This window comes from Bubalus kerabau, chromosome 3, assembly GCF_029407905.1.
Source record: "Bubalus kerabau isolate K-KA32 ecotype Philippines breed swamp buffalo chromosome 3, PCC_UOA_SB_1v2, whole genome shotgun sequence".
NCBI classification, from domain to species: Eukaryota; Metazoa; Chordata; class Mammalia; order Artiodactyla; family Bovidae; genus Bubalus; species Bubalus kerabau.
Window position 1 is genome coordinate 1,067,441 of NC_073626.1, and position 16,316 is coordinate 1,083,756.

General features: G+C 53.5%; 1 protein-coding gene across 13 annotated transcripts in view; it reads right to left on the reverse strand.

Moving 5' to 3' along the window:
* Positions 1-16,316, reverse strand: part of GMDS (GDP-mannose 4,6-dehydratase) — a 442,717-nt gene that overhangs the window by 211,421 nt on the left and 214,980 nt on the right. The window contains exons 9-10 of one of the 13 annotated variants that reach the window (XR_008711295.1): positions 7,986-8,082; positions 964-1,096 (exon numbers count right to left, since the gene is read on the reverse strand). The exons of 7 other annotated variants lie outside the window; for them this stretch is intronic. Coding sequence is in view for 4 of the 6 variants with exons in the window: in XM_055570457.1 (XP_055426432.1) it covers positions 8,527-8,613 (87 nt within the window). In the remaining 2 variants the exon portion in view is untranslated. Of the gene's footprint in view, positions 1-963; positions 1,097-2,479; positions 2,970-3,758; positions 4,364-7,985; positions 8,083-8,154; positions 8,614-10,310; positions 10,793-16,316 lie in introns of those variants that run through there. 5 more of the 13 variants (XR_008711294.1, XM_055570458.1, XM_055570462.1 and 2 more) reach the window with 5 other exon arrangements.

Consider the following 16,316-nt stretch of genomic DNA (forward strand, 5'->3'; position numbering starts at 1 on the left):
GCACCCAGTCCACGGTGGGAGCCTCACCACAGGGGCTCTGCCCCCAGGCCCCTGCTCCCCAGCTGGAGGGAGACAGCCCGGAGCACGCAGGGTCCAGGCCAAGTGTCACAGGGAACACACGGCTGACAAAGCAAGGGCGTCAGAGACCCATCAAAGGCAAAGTTACTGTGCCGCCCGAGGGGCGACAACGTAGGAAACTGGGCTGGGAGCAGAGGGAAGTCCCCGGAGAGGTGTGGGGGCGGGACCTGAGTGCGGGCACGCCTGCGAGAGACACCTGCCTGCGGAGTCCGGGCTGGCGCTGCCACGCGCTCTGGGGAAGTCGCCTGGCCACACTGCACCTCCTCTTGATCACCAAAATGGGGATAAAAACACTTGCTCTGTGGGGCTGGGCTTTGTCCAACTCCCCCATGCTGGACGTGGGGCACTCCTGATGCTGACGACAGGTGTGGGGCTGCCAGAGACAGGACACCAGAGGCCGAGGGCTGCCAGCGCACCTGCCGTCAGCGCAGCGCTCTGCTCTGGTGCGGGGGGCGGAGGGGGCGCGGACCCGCCCGAGCCGATGGGGACAGTGTGCAGGGAGGAAGGGGGCTGCGAGTGCGCCCGCCGCCAGCACCCAGGAGCACCTGGAGACAGTGCTCCTCGCCCGGGGCCGCTGAGGGACAGCGCTGGGCTGCGGGCGGCTGACACCGATGGACGGTGCCGTGCCGTGAGCAGCACACCGGGAGCTTCCGGCCCGAGTGGCTTCCCAGAGGCTCGCTGGGAGGCGGCCGTGTGGGTGCGGGTCCCCCTTCTGCTAGGGGCTCCACTGGGCTGGGATAACCGAAGAACCCCAGCTTCTCAGGGACGATTTAGGCCAGACCAGAACCCTAAGTGCTGTAAGTCAAACAGCCAGACGTGCATTTTGTCACTGAAGCCTATTCCAATTTTTACGACTCCTTAAAAAAGCTACAGTGAAAGTTTTACCTGAACATGTCTGTTCACCGATGCTGGGAGTCTCCGCATCTCAAGGACATGCTGGTTTCTCGGAGGTTCTGAGGAGGTTGGGGGTTGCAGAGCTGGGCCAGGCGATGCTGCCGATCCTCCAGACCTGCGAGCTCTGGCCACCACGGGTGCGCGCGTCGGGGTGTGTATGACCCGAAAGTGCGTATCCCGGGATTCCCCTCCTCCCCCTCCCTGCTCCACCCCCCGGCTGTTCTGGGGAACAGGGGGCTCTGTCCTCCAGGAGCCCCTCTTGGTCACAGCAGGCCGGCAGGTCCAGCCTTCAGGTCTGGGGCTCCCCGAAGCATGGCCACAGGGCCCCTGTTACTCAGCAGCCATGTGTCCAGCTGCACCCGGGAAGGGGGGCCAGGCGGGGCGAGCCTGCAGCTGGCGGGGGAGTGGACTGGCAGGGGAGTGTGACCCTCGGCCCGGCCCCTGACCCTGGACGATGCGGAGCGGTTCTTGGCACTGGCACTGGAGAGCAGGAAGACGCGGCCACGGTGCTAGGTCCACATGCCAGGCCATGCCCGTGCAGGAGCGCTTCCTTCTGCGCACGTGGTTTCTCTACCCCAGGATCCCAGGCTTCTAGGGGGAGATGCCCCTTACCTCTGCACTAACTTAACTCTGCTCCCCCGGCCCCAGGTGGCTTAAAGCTCCATATGCTTGGGGATGGATGGCAAGTCTAGGGCCACAGAGTCCCACAACCCAGTTTCCAAAGCTGGATTTAACAAACGAAGGTGGAACAAGGCAATGTATTGTGACCTATGAATAGACAGAGCTTTCTAAAATAATTTAAGTTTAAGAAACCAATAAAAAAGTAGTAAAGTATTAGTCGCTCAGTCGTGTCCAACTTTTTGTGATCCCATGGACTGCAGCCCGGCCAGGCTCCTCTGTCCATGGGATTCTCTAGGCAAAAATACTGGAGTGGGTTGCCATTTCCTCCTCCAGGGTAAAAAACCAATAACTGTGGATAAAAAAGGTCTGTTTATCACAAGAAATTATAGTCAATACCCTGTGATAAACCACGATGGAAGAGAACACGGAGAAGAGCATACACACGTGCATAACCGAGTCACCTGCTGTGCAGCAGAAACGGAAGACAACATTGCAAATCAACTCTACTTCAATAAGACAAATTCAAAAGAAAGAGAAACCAAAGGCTGAATACCTACTTTGGGCCATATGGCAATGAAACAAGGAAGTAAAACAAACTCTCTGGGGAATGGTCTGCCTTAAAGGGGGCTTCTGACTAAACCAGGAGAACACTTTCCTTATGGAACTTTCCCCAGTGAACAGGCCAGAGAGCTTGCAGAGCACATGCCCGTGACCTGCTCCAGCGTACAAAGCAGGCTGGCCCAGGACGGGTGTCCAAGTCCCTCCCTGGGGCCACTGTGACCTCAGGGGGCCTACATACACAAAAACACAAGCAATCTAAAATTGATAAGCATCATAAATGATGTGTCACGTGCCTATATGTTAGTGCCCTCCCCACCAATAAGAAAACAGCACAATTTTGTATACATTTCTTGTATATATTTCTAGACAGTATATTAAAAAAGCAAAGTCATCACTTTGCTGACAAAGGTCTGTATAGTCAAAGCTATGGTTTTTCCAGTAGTCATGTAGGGATGTGAGTTGGACCATAAAAAAGGCTGAGTGCCAAAGAATTGATGCTTTCAAACTGTGCTGGAGAAGACTCTTGAGAGTCCCTTGGACTGCATGGAGATCAAACCATCCTAAAGTTAATCAACCCTGAATATACATTGGAAAGACTGATGCTGAAGCTGAAGCTCCAGTACTTTGGGCACCTGTGTGAAAAGCTGACTCACTGGAAAAGACCCCAATGCTGGGAAAGATTGAAGGCGGGAGGGGAAGGGGGCGACAGAGGATGAGATGGTTGGATGGCATCACCGACTCAATGGACATGAGTTTGAGCAAACTCTGGGAGACGGTGAAGGACAGGGAAGCCTGGCGTGCTGCAGTCCATGGGGCTGCAAAGAGACAGACACGACTTAGTGACTGAACACCACCAAAATACATTACTTATATTTTCACTTACATGTTTCATCTAAGGGTTCTCTTTGCCAAGTAGTTGATAAGTTGACCAGTTTTGTTTGGAATTTCCTTTGGTAAAAATATTTATTGGAATGAAAAGCTTTCTGTGAGATACATGTGATGTGAGCTATGATATAGACTTCAATCAAGACTGTGTCATGCCATCCCGTGGATGGCAACCACCCGGCCAGCAGCTGGGGTCCTGGAGGTGAACCCATCATCTGCTCAGTCGTGTCTCCCCTTCCTGACCTCTTCTTCCTGCTCATCACTCTGACCCTCCAACAAGTGCCCGGTAAAGCTGCGTGTGCCCCTGGGCTCTGAGGCTGCAGAAGATGGATGGAGCGGGTGGGCTGGGCAGGGGCTGTGGGCTCACACACGGCTGGACATGTGTTGTAATGAGCAGCAGTGTCCTGTCTCTTCATATTTTTAAAGAACTAAAACTTTGAGCAGAAATTCAAGAATCAGGAGTCCTGGGTTAAAATCCCAGGTTTGCCCCCAGACTCCTGGCTGACCCTAAAAGCAAGCCATTTTGACCCCGGGGGGGCGGGGGGGGGGCATAAAATATCCACATCTCTGTAATTAGAAAACTATACCAACTTCTACCCAAACATGGCTTGAGAGGCTTACCAAAAAAGATGTGGTGTGGATGGAAAGAATGACACGGATTCACTGAAAACCTAGGAGATTAGTCACACGAGGAAAGTTACAAGTGCTTACATTATTTGTATCGCTGCCCCTACAAAAAAAGAGCACCCCAGGAGCTTGTGACGTTCCCTCTAAACAGACGTTTTGAGTTTGTAACCAGGGAAGTTTGGCAGTCTTCAAAACCATACAGAAAGGTGCAGCTGAAACGTTCTCCAGAGTTAAATGGACGCTTAGTCTGAAGTTAAAGCACTTAAGCAGAGTAAATTAAGTCAGCCCCGAATTCCACTTGACAACTGGGACTCCACCCACTGCTGAACTGCCTGTCTGAAAGAACAGAGTCACAACGAATCTGTCTGGTCTGAATCAAAGCCCCAAAGATATATACTCTGTTCTTACGGTTAATCCTGTGTCAACAACTACATTCTTTCTAAGGTCCTTTACTTAAAAAATTCTGGGATTCTCTGGATTGCAAAAGGATCTGCTCTGAGGCTTTTCACGGGTGGCCTGGTGTGGCTTCTGTCCCCAGGAAGGGCGGCGGTGTGTGCTGTGACCTTGCTGGTGCTGGCTGCAGCCACTCTGGGGGAAGACGGAGGACAGGGTCTCAGCAGCACAGGTCGCTGGGCGGGGGCCCCATCGGCTCCCCAGGGGGACAGGACAGGCCACCGACCGCCAAGTCACCCGGTCACTACAGAGAAGAAGAGCTTGTTCAGTATACAAGCACCCAGGCTTTCTCTTCCAGAGATGCCCTTCTTCAGGACTGTGTGTATGTAAGAGCTGGTTTTAAAATATGCAGCTCTGAGCGAGAGGGCAGACCATGATTCTACAAACCTGCAGAGCCCCCGTGCAGTGACTGCTGTGGGCTCGAGGGCTCACACGCGTGGGCGACCCAGAAAGTGGATCATGTGCGCGCAGTGCATACTGGGCTGTGAGCCTCAGCACAGAACAATAAAGGGGGTAAAACGCCTCGATAACTGTGTGTTCTGAACACATCTAAAGGGTATTTTGGATGCAATGGGTTAGATAAAATATTAAAATTAATCTCATCTTTTTTTTATTTTCTCAAATGCGGCTACTAGAAAATTTTAAATTACTTAAAATTAAATGGCTCACATGTGTGGCTTGAATTACTATTATTATCCAATTATTTCTATTGGATAGCCATGTTCTGTAACATCTCTTTCCAGAAACAATAAGAGAAATTATTATTAAGAGAAATAAATGTTAGCTTAAATGTGTCTAAATTAACTCATGAAAGTTGAAGAAAATGACATTGGGCTGTGTAAATTGTTTCATTTAGGGATTTCACAGTGTCAGAACAGGAAGACATAGTCTGCATCATTAAAACCAATATACATTGTATTCTAGATGGTCTCTAGGCTTTCAGGGAAAAGTGTTTATCAGTCTGGAATCATATCCTCAGATTCTGAACCTCACAGTACACGCGACTCCAGCCCCTCACACGGAAGATGCGGAAACCAAGACGCGGAGTGTTTGCAGCTCCTGGGTCAGACTCAGCAGCTCGGGGCTGAGGGGCACACGGCCCTGCACGTCAGGCCACGCGGGCCGAGAAACAGCAGGTACAAACACTCAGGATTTCACGCTCCATTTGGAGATAAATTCCAGGAGCACATATTTTATTTTAATAAAAACAGCTCATGAGGTGAAGGCCCTCTAGGAAATATGATACAAGTATTTCTCTGAATAATTATTAGCTTTAAAAAAATTGTCATGGGAAAAATGGTATCTTGCTTTTAAGAAAAATCACTAATAACTCTGGAGAAAGGGCAAGTGATTAATTTTACCACAAGAAAGCTCACAACGTTAGCCATCACCTAGAACTGTCCCACATTGTTCCTTTCCCGGCGTGCAGATTCGCGTAACCAGAGCTGGACACCGTCTCCAGGGACTCGCTGGTGTCCCCTGCGCGGCCTGTCAGAAAGCCCAGCTGCACTGTCTCTGGACCGTTAACACCAGATGCGCAGTCAGGTACTGCCCCACATCCCCACCACGGAAAGTAACTTTTTCTCAAATGAAAACTGGAGTATTAACTGTGCCTGCTGGGTTTGGAGAACGTTTCCCATCCCAAAATAGGCTTCTAAGCACAGAGACAGAAATGGTCACTCTGCTGATAACTGTTTTACCACCGTCTGTCAAATTAGGGAAAATGGCAGGGGGGAAAAAACCCCAACCTTTATATTGTCATTTCTGTGTGCCTGTTCTTTCCGCCATTGAAAATGACGGTGGAGCTGGCCAGAAAGTGAGCCACAGGCAGGGGGGCGACACAGCCTCGTGTCTCACTGGCTCCTTTTCCAGGGGGCAGAGTTGCACCTGACGAGGGAAGGTGCCACACACGCCGTTAACAGCGTAGCCCATCCACTAAAGGGTGTCACTGCTCCTCGTTAACCTGCCTTAGTCTCCATTTTTAGCTTTTATCCTTCTCTTGAAATAAAAAATGAGCATCCCTTCACGTCTGTGTACCTTTGAGCCGTGGCATTCAGGCTCAGCGAGGTTGGGAAAACTCCACGAACAGCCAACGCTCGGTGCGGGCTTTCTGAGCCGCTCAGGCGTGTCCAGCTCCTGGTGATCCCATGGACTGCAGCACACCAGGCCTCCCTGTCCTTCACAATTTAAGAAATCCTAGACTGGGGCCGAGGATCAGGGTGTCATAGCCCTGTTCCTCCAGTGCTGGCCGTTCCTAAGCACTAAAAAGAAGTCACTTAAAGAATCCTGGAGAAGACTGTAAATCCCAGTCCTGCCCACATGCTGGGCATTACTTTACACACTGCTCTTATGCACTGAAGTCTGGGACAAAAACTACAAAAAGAGAGAAAAAGACGCCCAGGCTGTCTTCTCTACATAGCTTGTGGATCTGAGCTGCCAGGTGATATGGGGGCGGGGAGATGAACGAAACTATTATTTTGTAAAAAAAAAAAAAATAAAAAGTTTAATTTGTTTCTAAAAACAGTGATTTTATATGAAAAAGTAGCATTTTAGAAAATGAAAACTAAGTGCACATTTGCTCAAAGCATTTTAGAAACAGGGCTGTTCCAGCACAGATACAGGATCTCACCTCCACTGTACGCATCTGGGCACACTCACTGCCCAGTGACCTCTGCCTGCACGGAAGAGACCAGCCTTTAAAAGCAGATTCGCCTTCTCCACTGTCGCAGCAAAGAGGAACCGAGTGGGAAGTCTCCTCCAGTCTAACACTTACTGTTATTATTTATTGTTGAGTCTTTATTGTTGCTATATGATCCTTTTAGAAAACTGGCTAATATATATATATTATAGTTCATGTATATATTTATTCTTGTTTGGTTGCTAAGTCGTGCCCAACTCTCTGTGACCCTGTGGAATGCAGCCTGCCAGGCTCCTCTGTCCATGGGATTCTGCAGGCAAGAATACTGGTGTGGGTTCCATTCCTTTCTCCAAGGGATCTTCCCAACCCAGGGGTTGAACTCCTGCTTTGCAGGCATATTCTTTACCACCGAGCCACACAGGAGCTCTTGTGTGTATATACATATACATGCAAACAAAAACCAGAACATTTTTCAGCCACAACAAGGAATGAAATCTTGCCATTTGCAGCAACACGGATGGACTTGGAGGGCATTATGCTAAGTGAACAAGTCAGAGAAAGACAAATAGTGTCTACCCTCACTCAAATGCTAAAAGATACAGCAAGCAAAAACACGGGACCGACAGATACAGAGCGAGGCTGGTGGTTGCCAGGTGGGGCAGGAGTGAGGATGAAGGCGGCAGCAGCAGGTGGGGGCTTCCCAGCGGCAGACAGGGGAGGCCAGGGGGTGGCGGACGGCCGGTGAGCACGGTCAACACGCCGCTGCCGCAGCCTTGAAAGATGCTCAGAGCACATCTCAGATGTTCTCATCATAAGATAAAAAACACTGTACCTAGGCTTATCGTGGTGATCATTCTGCAACATATACACACATCAAATCATGATGCTGCACATATATGCCGGAGAAGGCGATGGCGCCCCACTCCAGTACTGTGCCTGGAAAATCCCATGGACGGAGGAGCCTGGTGGGCTGCAGTCCATGGGGTCGCTAAGAGTTGGACACGACTGAGCGACTTCACTTTCACTTTTCACTTTCATGCATTGGAGAAGGAAATGGCAAACCCACTCCAGTGTTCTTCCCTGGAGAATCCCAGGGACGGGGGAGGCTGGTGGGCTGCCGTCTCAGGGGTCGCACAGAATCGGACACGACTGAAGTGACTTAGCAGCTATATGCCAACTAGCTCGCAATTTTTTTAAAAAAGCAACAACAACAAAAAACTATTTTTACCTGGCCCTAATTTAAGAAAACTTGTACTGCTGTAAACACGTCCAGTCCATCCACAGTCACCTCAGGCGGCTGACATGCAAACTTGGTAGCTCCGTATCTAAAAGAAATTTTAGAAGCAAGGTTTCTTCCTCAAAGAATAGAATGCTGTAATTCTTTTTAAAAGACTATATTTTAGTTACAAGAAAAAATAATAATACTATGTCAAAAATGACAACAATATGCACTTCTTTCCACCTTGGAAACTTTAGACTTGGAAGCCGCGCAGAGTGTAACTCTTCCAGCGTTCCAGTTGAGTCCTGAGACCGCCAGTGACAGCAGCGCTCGGCCACCGCAGGGCCGGCCCGGCTGGGGCGCACACGGCCGCCGGGGACCGGAAACGCAGCCAGATGCTTCTGCTGAGGGAGGCACTTTTCTTTATAAAACCAAAAAGGCAGTAATAGGTCAAACACAAAAGTGCAGACACGGTAAAACCGAAAGCTAGCGGGGAGACTGATGTCCATAAGACAAGCACAGCTCTCTGCGGTGTTCCCATCAACAGCAGTCAGTGGAGGCAGGGAGACAAAGGAAGGAAAAGCAACCCCGTCGGTCCAGACCAGAAACCGGAGTGGTTCAGTGGGGCCACCAAGGCCTGGAAACCAATCACATGTGAGGGTGTTAGACTGGGCACTTATGAAGGATCACAAAAACAGCAGAAATGGACCCACGTCCCAAGCCTGAAGGAGACACAGTCTGCGCATGGGTTGCCGGCCTGTCCATCTCACCCCACTGTCAGGACCCCAAGAAGCCCTCCCAGGAAGGCACTGGACATGGGTCTGGGGGCAGGGGGCACGGCGGGGACGGCAGGGTGCTGGGCTGAGAGCTTGGAGCCGCCCAGGCTGGTCAGAGCCAGGCCTCCCGCAAGCAGGCACGCGGCCCAGGCAGGCCCTCCGGGGAGAGTCTTGGGAGGGGAAGACCTGCCCCCACGAGCCCCAGCAGAGCAGAGCAGGGCAGGGTGGCCACAGGTCAGGGCTCACCTGAAGGTCTGCAGCTTTGTCTTTTGGGCAAGGGCACAGGGCACGGGCTGGGGGTGGGGGTACTCAGGGGGCCGGTGGAGCCCCCGCCACTCTGGGGTCACTGGAGGGGCAAGGATCTGAGAAGTGTGGGCTTTCAGCCAAGAGGAGTGACTGGACTGAGAGGGGACAGGAGCTGCAAAACCCCTCCCTTCATGTTTAACACAAGAGCGCATGGCTGTCATGGTTTCCAGGGAAGGTGGGAGACTGCGGGTCACAGGTGCCCAGTGGGTCCAGGGCTGGGGCCCCAGGGGCTCTTGCGGCTGCAGAGGCCTTCGGGGCCCAAGGCCAGGGCCTCGCCCTCAGACATTGAGACCCCATCATAGATGGACTCAGGTGAGGGTTCAGGAGCTGCCGCTTCACGGGAGAGAGAGAGGGAAGGAAGGGAGAGAGGGGAGGGAGTGGGGAGGAGGGGGTCAGTGTGCTGGGGAGAAGAGACCCCCGAAACACCCCCTGAGCCGCACAGCCGCCTGGAGCCTGCCGAGGTTGTAAGCCGTGGGCAGCTGAGCTGGACCGGGCTCGCGGGGCTCAGGTTACAGGTGACTCACTGCCCCGCCGCCCACTGACGCCGGTTCCAGAGCCGCCTGCGGACGGTTCACTACAGTGAGGCCTTCAGCGGCCGCTGACAACAAGCAGTGGAATTCAAGCCACCTCGGCCCTTGCTTCCAACTTCTCACTTCAGAGTTTCTGAAGATAAGGATCAAATGAAGTGATTTCTGTTAAACCTGTATTTCCTGTACGGAGCTGATACCTTCCCCAGATGACACGATGGTGCAAGCACTGAGCTAACACGCTGCAGCGGAAGCCACAGCTCGGAGCCGCAGGCCGCCTCCCCCCTGCGCAGCTGCTGCCGCTTCTTTCTGACCCGGGTCCTCAGGCCTGGGCTCGGTCCCTCGGGGTGGGGCCGTGGGGGGGGGGGGGTGGGGGATGGCCCAAGCCAGTAACACAAACGTCTCGTCCGAGATTCCCGGGGAGGGTCGATGCTGGGGGTCAGTGCACAACACAGCGTCCACATCTCATAAGGAGGTCTAAAGGCGCCAAGAACCCGCCCTAAAGGCCACGCGGCGTCACAGTCAGGCCAGGCCTGCGGGCCAGGGCGTCTCCATTCAAAGCCAGCCTTGCCCTGTGAAAAATGCACACAGTAATTCCTGCTCTCCTAACCACGGTCTGACATTTGTCAGGAGAATCAGATCCAAAGATGGAACTGATAAAGCACCACGCAAACACGAGAGGACAACCTTCGGGGCTTCAAAAACAAAAAGGTCTGCTGAAAGCACTTTTTATTTTGTTTTCAATCTGCCTGAAAGCACTTTTTGTTTCCAAACTTGAAATTTAAGATTCAGTGAAAGTCAGCAAGTAATTCTTAAGCCATAGGAGACACCGTAAGAAAAAAGCAAGTGAAACCACGGTGACGCCCAGGCCCCTGATCTCTGTGCCACCACGGGCAGCACGGCAGTGCCTCTGCCACCCCCGGAAGGGCGTGGGGACCGCGGATGCGGCCCCAGGCTGGTCAGGTCACGGTCAAGGCCAGGAATGTGCCCCGCCTCCCAGGCTCTGCCTGGCGGCCCCCAGCCCACCCACAGGGGAGCCAGCAGCAGGACAGGCCCTAGCTCCAGCGCCGGAGTTCTGATCAGAGGAGGAGAGGAAGGGACGCTCAGAGAACGCAAGGTCCTGCAGGACGACCTCCCTTCTCACCACAGTTCAGAGGTTCCTATCGCTGCTTCTGCCAAAGAGCTGTCTGAGAGTCATGAAGTCAACCTTTACACATATTGAGAAACAAAGACAAATCGTTAGAAAGTGAGCCCCTCGTCTGTGTGTGTGGCAGGAGGTGGGGGGGCTGGAATGGAGAGAAAGTTTCCATCACAGAATCTGTGATGGAAATCTTGCTCTATCGAAGAATCCTGCATCGGTCGCACTTGGAGCCCGAGAGGACACACACCGTGGATCCCACAGACCCGGAGGCCTCTCAGGGTCGGGTGCCGTGTTACCAGTCATGCCGCGGGCAGCTGGTCTATAACTAACTTTGTGATTTTCAAATTCTGTCTTGTAAATCAGGGCCAATGTACCATTCTATGTTTTCCATCTGCTCAGACGCCCTTCTTTAAAAACTAGGAGTCACGTCTAGTGACAGTACTGACAGGAGCCAGCGGGCCTCGGGGGCTGACCCAAACCGAGAACGCGCGAGCTGCTCCGCGATCCTCGTGGCCAGCGGGCCTCGGGGGCTGACCCAAACCGAGAACGCGCGAGCTGCTCCGCGATCCTCGTGGCCAGCGGGCCTCGGGGGCTGACCCAAACCGAGAACGCGCGAGCTGCTCCGCGATCCTCGTGGCCAGCGGGCCTCGGGGGCTGACCCAAACCGAGAACGCGCGAGCTGCTCCGCGATCCTCGTGGCCAGCGGGCCTCGGGGGCTGACCCAAACCGAGAACGCGCGAGCTGCTCCGCGATCCTCGTGGCCAGCGGGCCTCGGGGGCTGACCCAAACCGAGAACGCGCGAGCTGCTCCGCGATCCTCGTGGCCAGCGGGCCTCGGGGGCTGACCCAAACCGAGAACGCGCGAGCTGCTCCGCGATCCTCGTGGCCAGCGGGCCTCGGGGGCTGACCCAAACCGAGAACGCGCGAGCTGCTCCGCGATCCTCGTGGCCAGCGGGCCTCGGGGGCTGACCCAAACCGAGAACGCGCGAGCTGCTCCGCGATCCTCGTGGCCAGCGGGCCTCGGGGGCTGACCCAAACCGAGAACGCGCGAGCTGCTCCGCGATCCTCGTGGCCAGCGGGCCTCGGGGGCTGACCCAAACCGAGAACGCGCGAGCTGCTCCGCGATCCTCGTGGCCAGCGGGCCTCGGGGGCTGACCCAAACCGAGAACGCGCGAGCTGCTCCGCGATCCTCGTGGCCAGCGGGCCTCGGGAGACTGACCCAAACCGAGAACGCGCGAGCTGCTCCGCGATCCTCGTGGCCAGCGGGCCTCGGGGGCTGACCCAAACCGAGAACGCGCGAGCTGCTCCGCGATCCCTCGTGGCCAGCGGGCCTCGGGGGCTGACCCAAACCGAGAACGCGCGAGCTGCTCCGCGATCCTCGTGGCCAGCGGGCCTCGGGAGACTGACCCAAACCGAGAACGCGCGAGCTGCTCCGCGATCCTCGTGGCCAGCGGGCCTCGGGAGACTGACCCAAACCGAGAACGCGCGAGCTGCTCCGCGATCCTCGTGGCCAGCGGGCCTCGGGAGACTGACCCAAACCGAGAACGCGCGAGCTGCTCCGCGATCCCTCGTGGCCAGCGGGCCTCGGGAGACTGACCCAAACCGAGAACGCGCGAGCTGCTCCGCGATCCCTCGTGGCCAGCGGGCCTCGGGGGCTGACCCAAACCGAGAACGCGCGAGCTGCTCCGCGATCCCTCGTGGCCAGCGGGCCTCGGGAGACTGACCCAAACCGAGAACGCGCGAGCTGCTCCGCGATCCCTCGTGGCCAGCGGGCCTCGGGGGCTGACCCAAACCGAGAACGCGCGAGCTGCTCCGCGATCCCTCGTGGCCAGCGGGCCTCGGGAGACTGACCCAAACCGAGAACGCGCGAGCTGCTCCGCGATCCTTCGTGGCCAGCGGGCCTCGGGGACTGACCCAAACCGAGAACGCGCGAGCTGCTCCGCGATCCTTCGTGGTCAGCGGGCCTTGGGAGACTGACCCAAAACGAGAACGTGTGAGCACTGCTCTGCGATCCTTTGTGGCCAGCGTGCAATAAGAGAGAAACCTGCTTAAGTACGTTTGGCTGGGGTCAAGAAAACCCATCACAACTAAAACCTAAATGTGGTAAGAGTGTGTTCTGTGGAAAATGTCTTATGCTAAGTATAGGAAACAATGCTTGAAATGCTGTAGAAGTAAGAGAAATCCAACACATCCCGTATTTTTATAAATCCATTTTTATACGCGTTATGAAGAAACACCTGACAGGGAGGGCCCATTCCTTCCACGCACTTACAGGGCGTCTGCTCTGCACCAGGCGTCTGCACGATGGCAAGTGAGAGGGGCAGACCCCAGTCCGTGGGGGACGGGCCCAGGTGGCCAACCTCATCCTTCCTGTGTTTGTGGAGCAGGGATTTCATTCTCCGAGATTTCAGGTCTCAGATTCTGCATGAAGTGATGGACAACGAGGTAGGCTCAACCGTTTTCTTTATGGAATGAGAAAGTGCAGCAAAAGCGACCTCAAATATTTTGCATAACTCAGAGGTAGTGGGGGAAGCGATAGTACACAGCAGTTTTGTGTCTTTCTTCAGGGTCTTCCTTAGGGTCTTTCATGCAGAGTAACATCTGCATGAGGCTTCGTCAGCAACACCGACCATTCCACAAACGGTTTCTCGATTTTGCCTTCAGGTAATTCTGCTTCTGTAAAACTTCGCTTGTGAGTCATTCGGGCTTCGTGGAACATCCATGATTTTCTTTGCTAAAGTGATAAGGGGTCTTGCCTTAGTCCCCCCGGCTCATCCCCCGGGGCACAGTGAACGTGTGAGCAGGACACAACTATGGCCTCTGGAGCCACTTGAAAGGCCACATGTAAAACCTTCTGGAAATTTGGTTTCAAGAGGATGATGGCTCCTGCAGACACTTGAACCACAATAAGGGTTCAAGAACTCGGAACAAAGTCAATACGTTATCCTGAAACTATTTAACTAGCAAGTTAGAGTGTCAACCACTTTCTCCTGCACAACAAGGGTGCCCGGCACTGCCACCTCCTGTAACATCATCGCCAAGCGCAGGTGATGTCAGCCTCTGTGAGAGCCAATTACATCCGCATCGCAGGAAGAGTCTTGTCATTGCAATTAAACAGCCAGTTCTCATCGTGGGCGGAAGCAGACAGGAAGCGGGTGCCAGCAGGGACAGATGGGAAGGGAAGGAGTAGACACGGGACAGAGCCCGCCGGCGAGGGGGCAACAGAGGCGGGGCAGCTGAGGGCCGCAGCCCAGCGGCAGGGGAGCCACCCAGGGACCCTCATCAGACCCTTGAAATAAGAGCGAGTGAGCCTCACCATTGATACGGTCATCTTCAGGAACACACCCATGACTCTCTTGGGGATACGGGGTCACCTGGTGACCCAAGGTGTGCCAACGCTGTGCGGGGGTGGGGCAGCGGGTGGGTCCCAGGCCACTGCTGAAGGCGGGTAATTCTGCCCCTGAGCAGGTGCGGGGCGTGTGCTCGGTGTGGCACCTGCTGAGCCGGCAACCCCACCTAGACGCGCTTTCCTCCTCTCCATGCACATGTGCACACGCGTGCGCGCACACACACGTACCCCTTGGCCAAGAACTGCTCTTCCAATGCAAGGTCAGATGTTCCATTCTACTTTTGTACAATACAACTGAAAAAATCTGATCTTGCAATGTCTCTAATCTCCATGCTGGGACTTACCTGTGGATAAAAACTTAAGGAGTAACCCAACCCAGCCTAGAAGCTTCATTTGTCAACACGATGACCCAGACAGGACCTACAGTTTATGGGGTGTGGGGACTATGGCCACTCCCGGGGTGTCACCCCCAACCAATCAAGACCTGGCCAAGGAAATCTGGCTATGGTGACCTTCAGCATCTCTGCCGGGTATGGCCTGGCTAGCGACCCCGTTCAGAGACCACCGACTCTCAGAGACTCAACCCTGGCAAGAAATCAACTCCTCTCCTGAACACGAAGAAGAGATGCTGCAATGAGCCAGCTCCCCTTAACAGTCTCAGGGCGCTCACACAGCATCCCCTCCCAGATCTGTGTGAATGAGCGCAGGGCAGAAATGCGCCTGCACGCGGGGCGAGGGGCCCGCGGAGAGCGGACAGCTCCCCCAGCTTGGCCGCCGGGCTCCCGTCCCGCCGGAGGCCTCCGCTCTGCTGGGTCTCCGTCACCTGCGAGCACAGCCCTCGTGCTCTCGTGAACTCGAGGTGAGGCTCCGACGCGCACGCAGGGAGCCAGGCCTGAGAACAGGCTGTGCTGAGAGCATCTACACAGCTAAGAAGACGAGAGCATTTTACGGTTTGAAGTGTCAGCTGACCTTATCCCGACAGAAATGCGCGTTCACAGAGCCTGGGTGATGGATGCATGTGGCCGTTCATGGTAAAATCCATTCAACGATTCTGCACCTTTAACAATGTTTCCAATAAAACAATGAAAAAAGGTGTAACTGCACACGACTTATTTACTCTAAAGTACAATATAGTTTCATATAGAATTTATATTCTTCATTTCAAGTTGAAATACCTCTTACCCACTCAAATCATGTTTTAATCATCTTGATCTCAGAAACAAGACTATGAAACAGAAGTTAACGGATCTGAATCAGCAACAGGAAATGGCTTTGTATTAACTGTCGGGAAAACATTTACAAGACAACAAGATTCCCATCATGTGGAAGGGCAGCACGTGGAGGTGAAGGCTGATTCTTAACAGGACTGCTATTACGTCCTTTTCAAAGATCAATAATTGATACGTAAACCTTGTTGAGACTGAGGCAAAAATCATTAGCCCAGGTGGGATCATCTACACCCAGTCCGGCAAACGATCTCTACTCCTCTTCTCTGAAATCCATCCACAAATAAAAAGTATAAATTGCTTAACCTAAAGACTTATTGATATATTTATGTACGAATGAGAGGGATTCTATAATTGAAGCGTGTGTAAACCAGATGCTATTGTGACTCGTTTGATCTGTGCTGGCTGAGGCTTCTCCACTCTAAGACTGATTAGAGTGCCAGGATCTAGACATGCGTTAATCAAACAAAGCTTCTGTTTTTTCATTCTTAGGCTTGTTGATTCTAATTTTGGCCACACCCACCTTGACTCATAAGTCTGTGCAGTAGCCTCATTTTAAAATAGAACTGCAAAGGAGGAGGGTCCTGTTTCTTAAAATGGGAATAAAAGTTATGAATTTTATTTAATGGTGACAGTTTTTTGGAAATCATGAAATGTCAATCTCTTTCAGAACCCGTAAATGAGAAAATGGTTTTAGAGCAGTACTATGTGTTACTGTCAGAGCCCCAGGACCCTCAACACGCAAAGCCCACCCGTGTCGGGGCACAGGCTAGGCCGTGGACACCCAGGGATGCCTGGCTCGGAGCATGCATCTCTGGAATCCAAAAACACGACACTGTCCTGAGGAGCCAGGCCTCCTGCTCTCACACCTCACTCTCCTGGGCAGTTTAGCACCTGGGGTTGCTGGACTGACACGTCTCGTCAAGGCATCCTAAAAATGACATCATTCGGGAAGACCTTTTGAAGTCTTTGAGCCAAGATGTTTCTTAAATACTTCCCTGTTACACGAACACAGA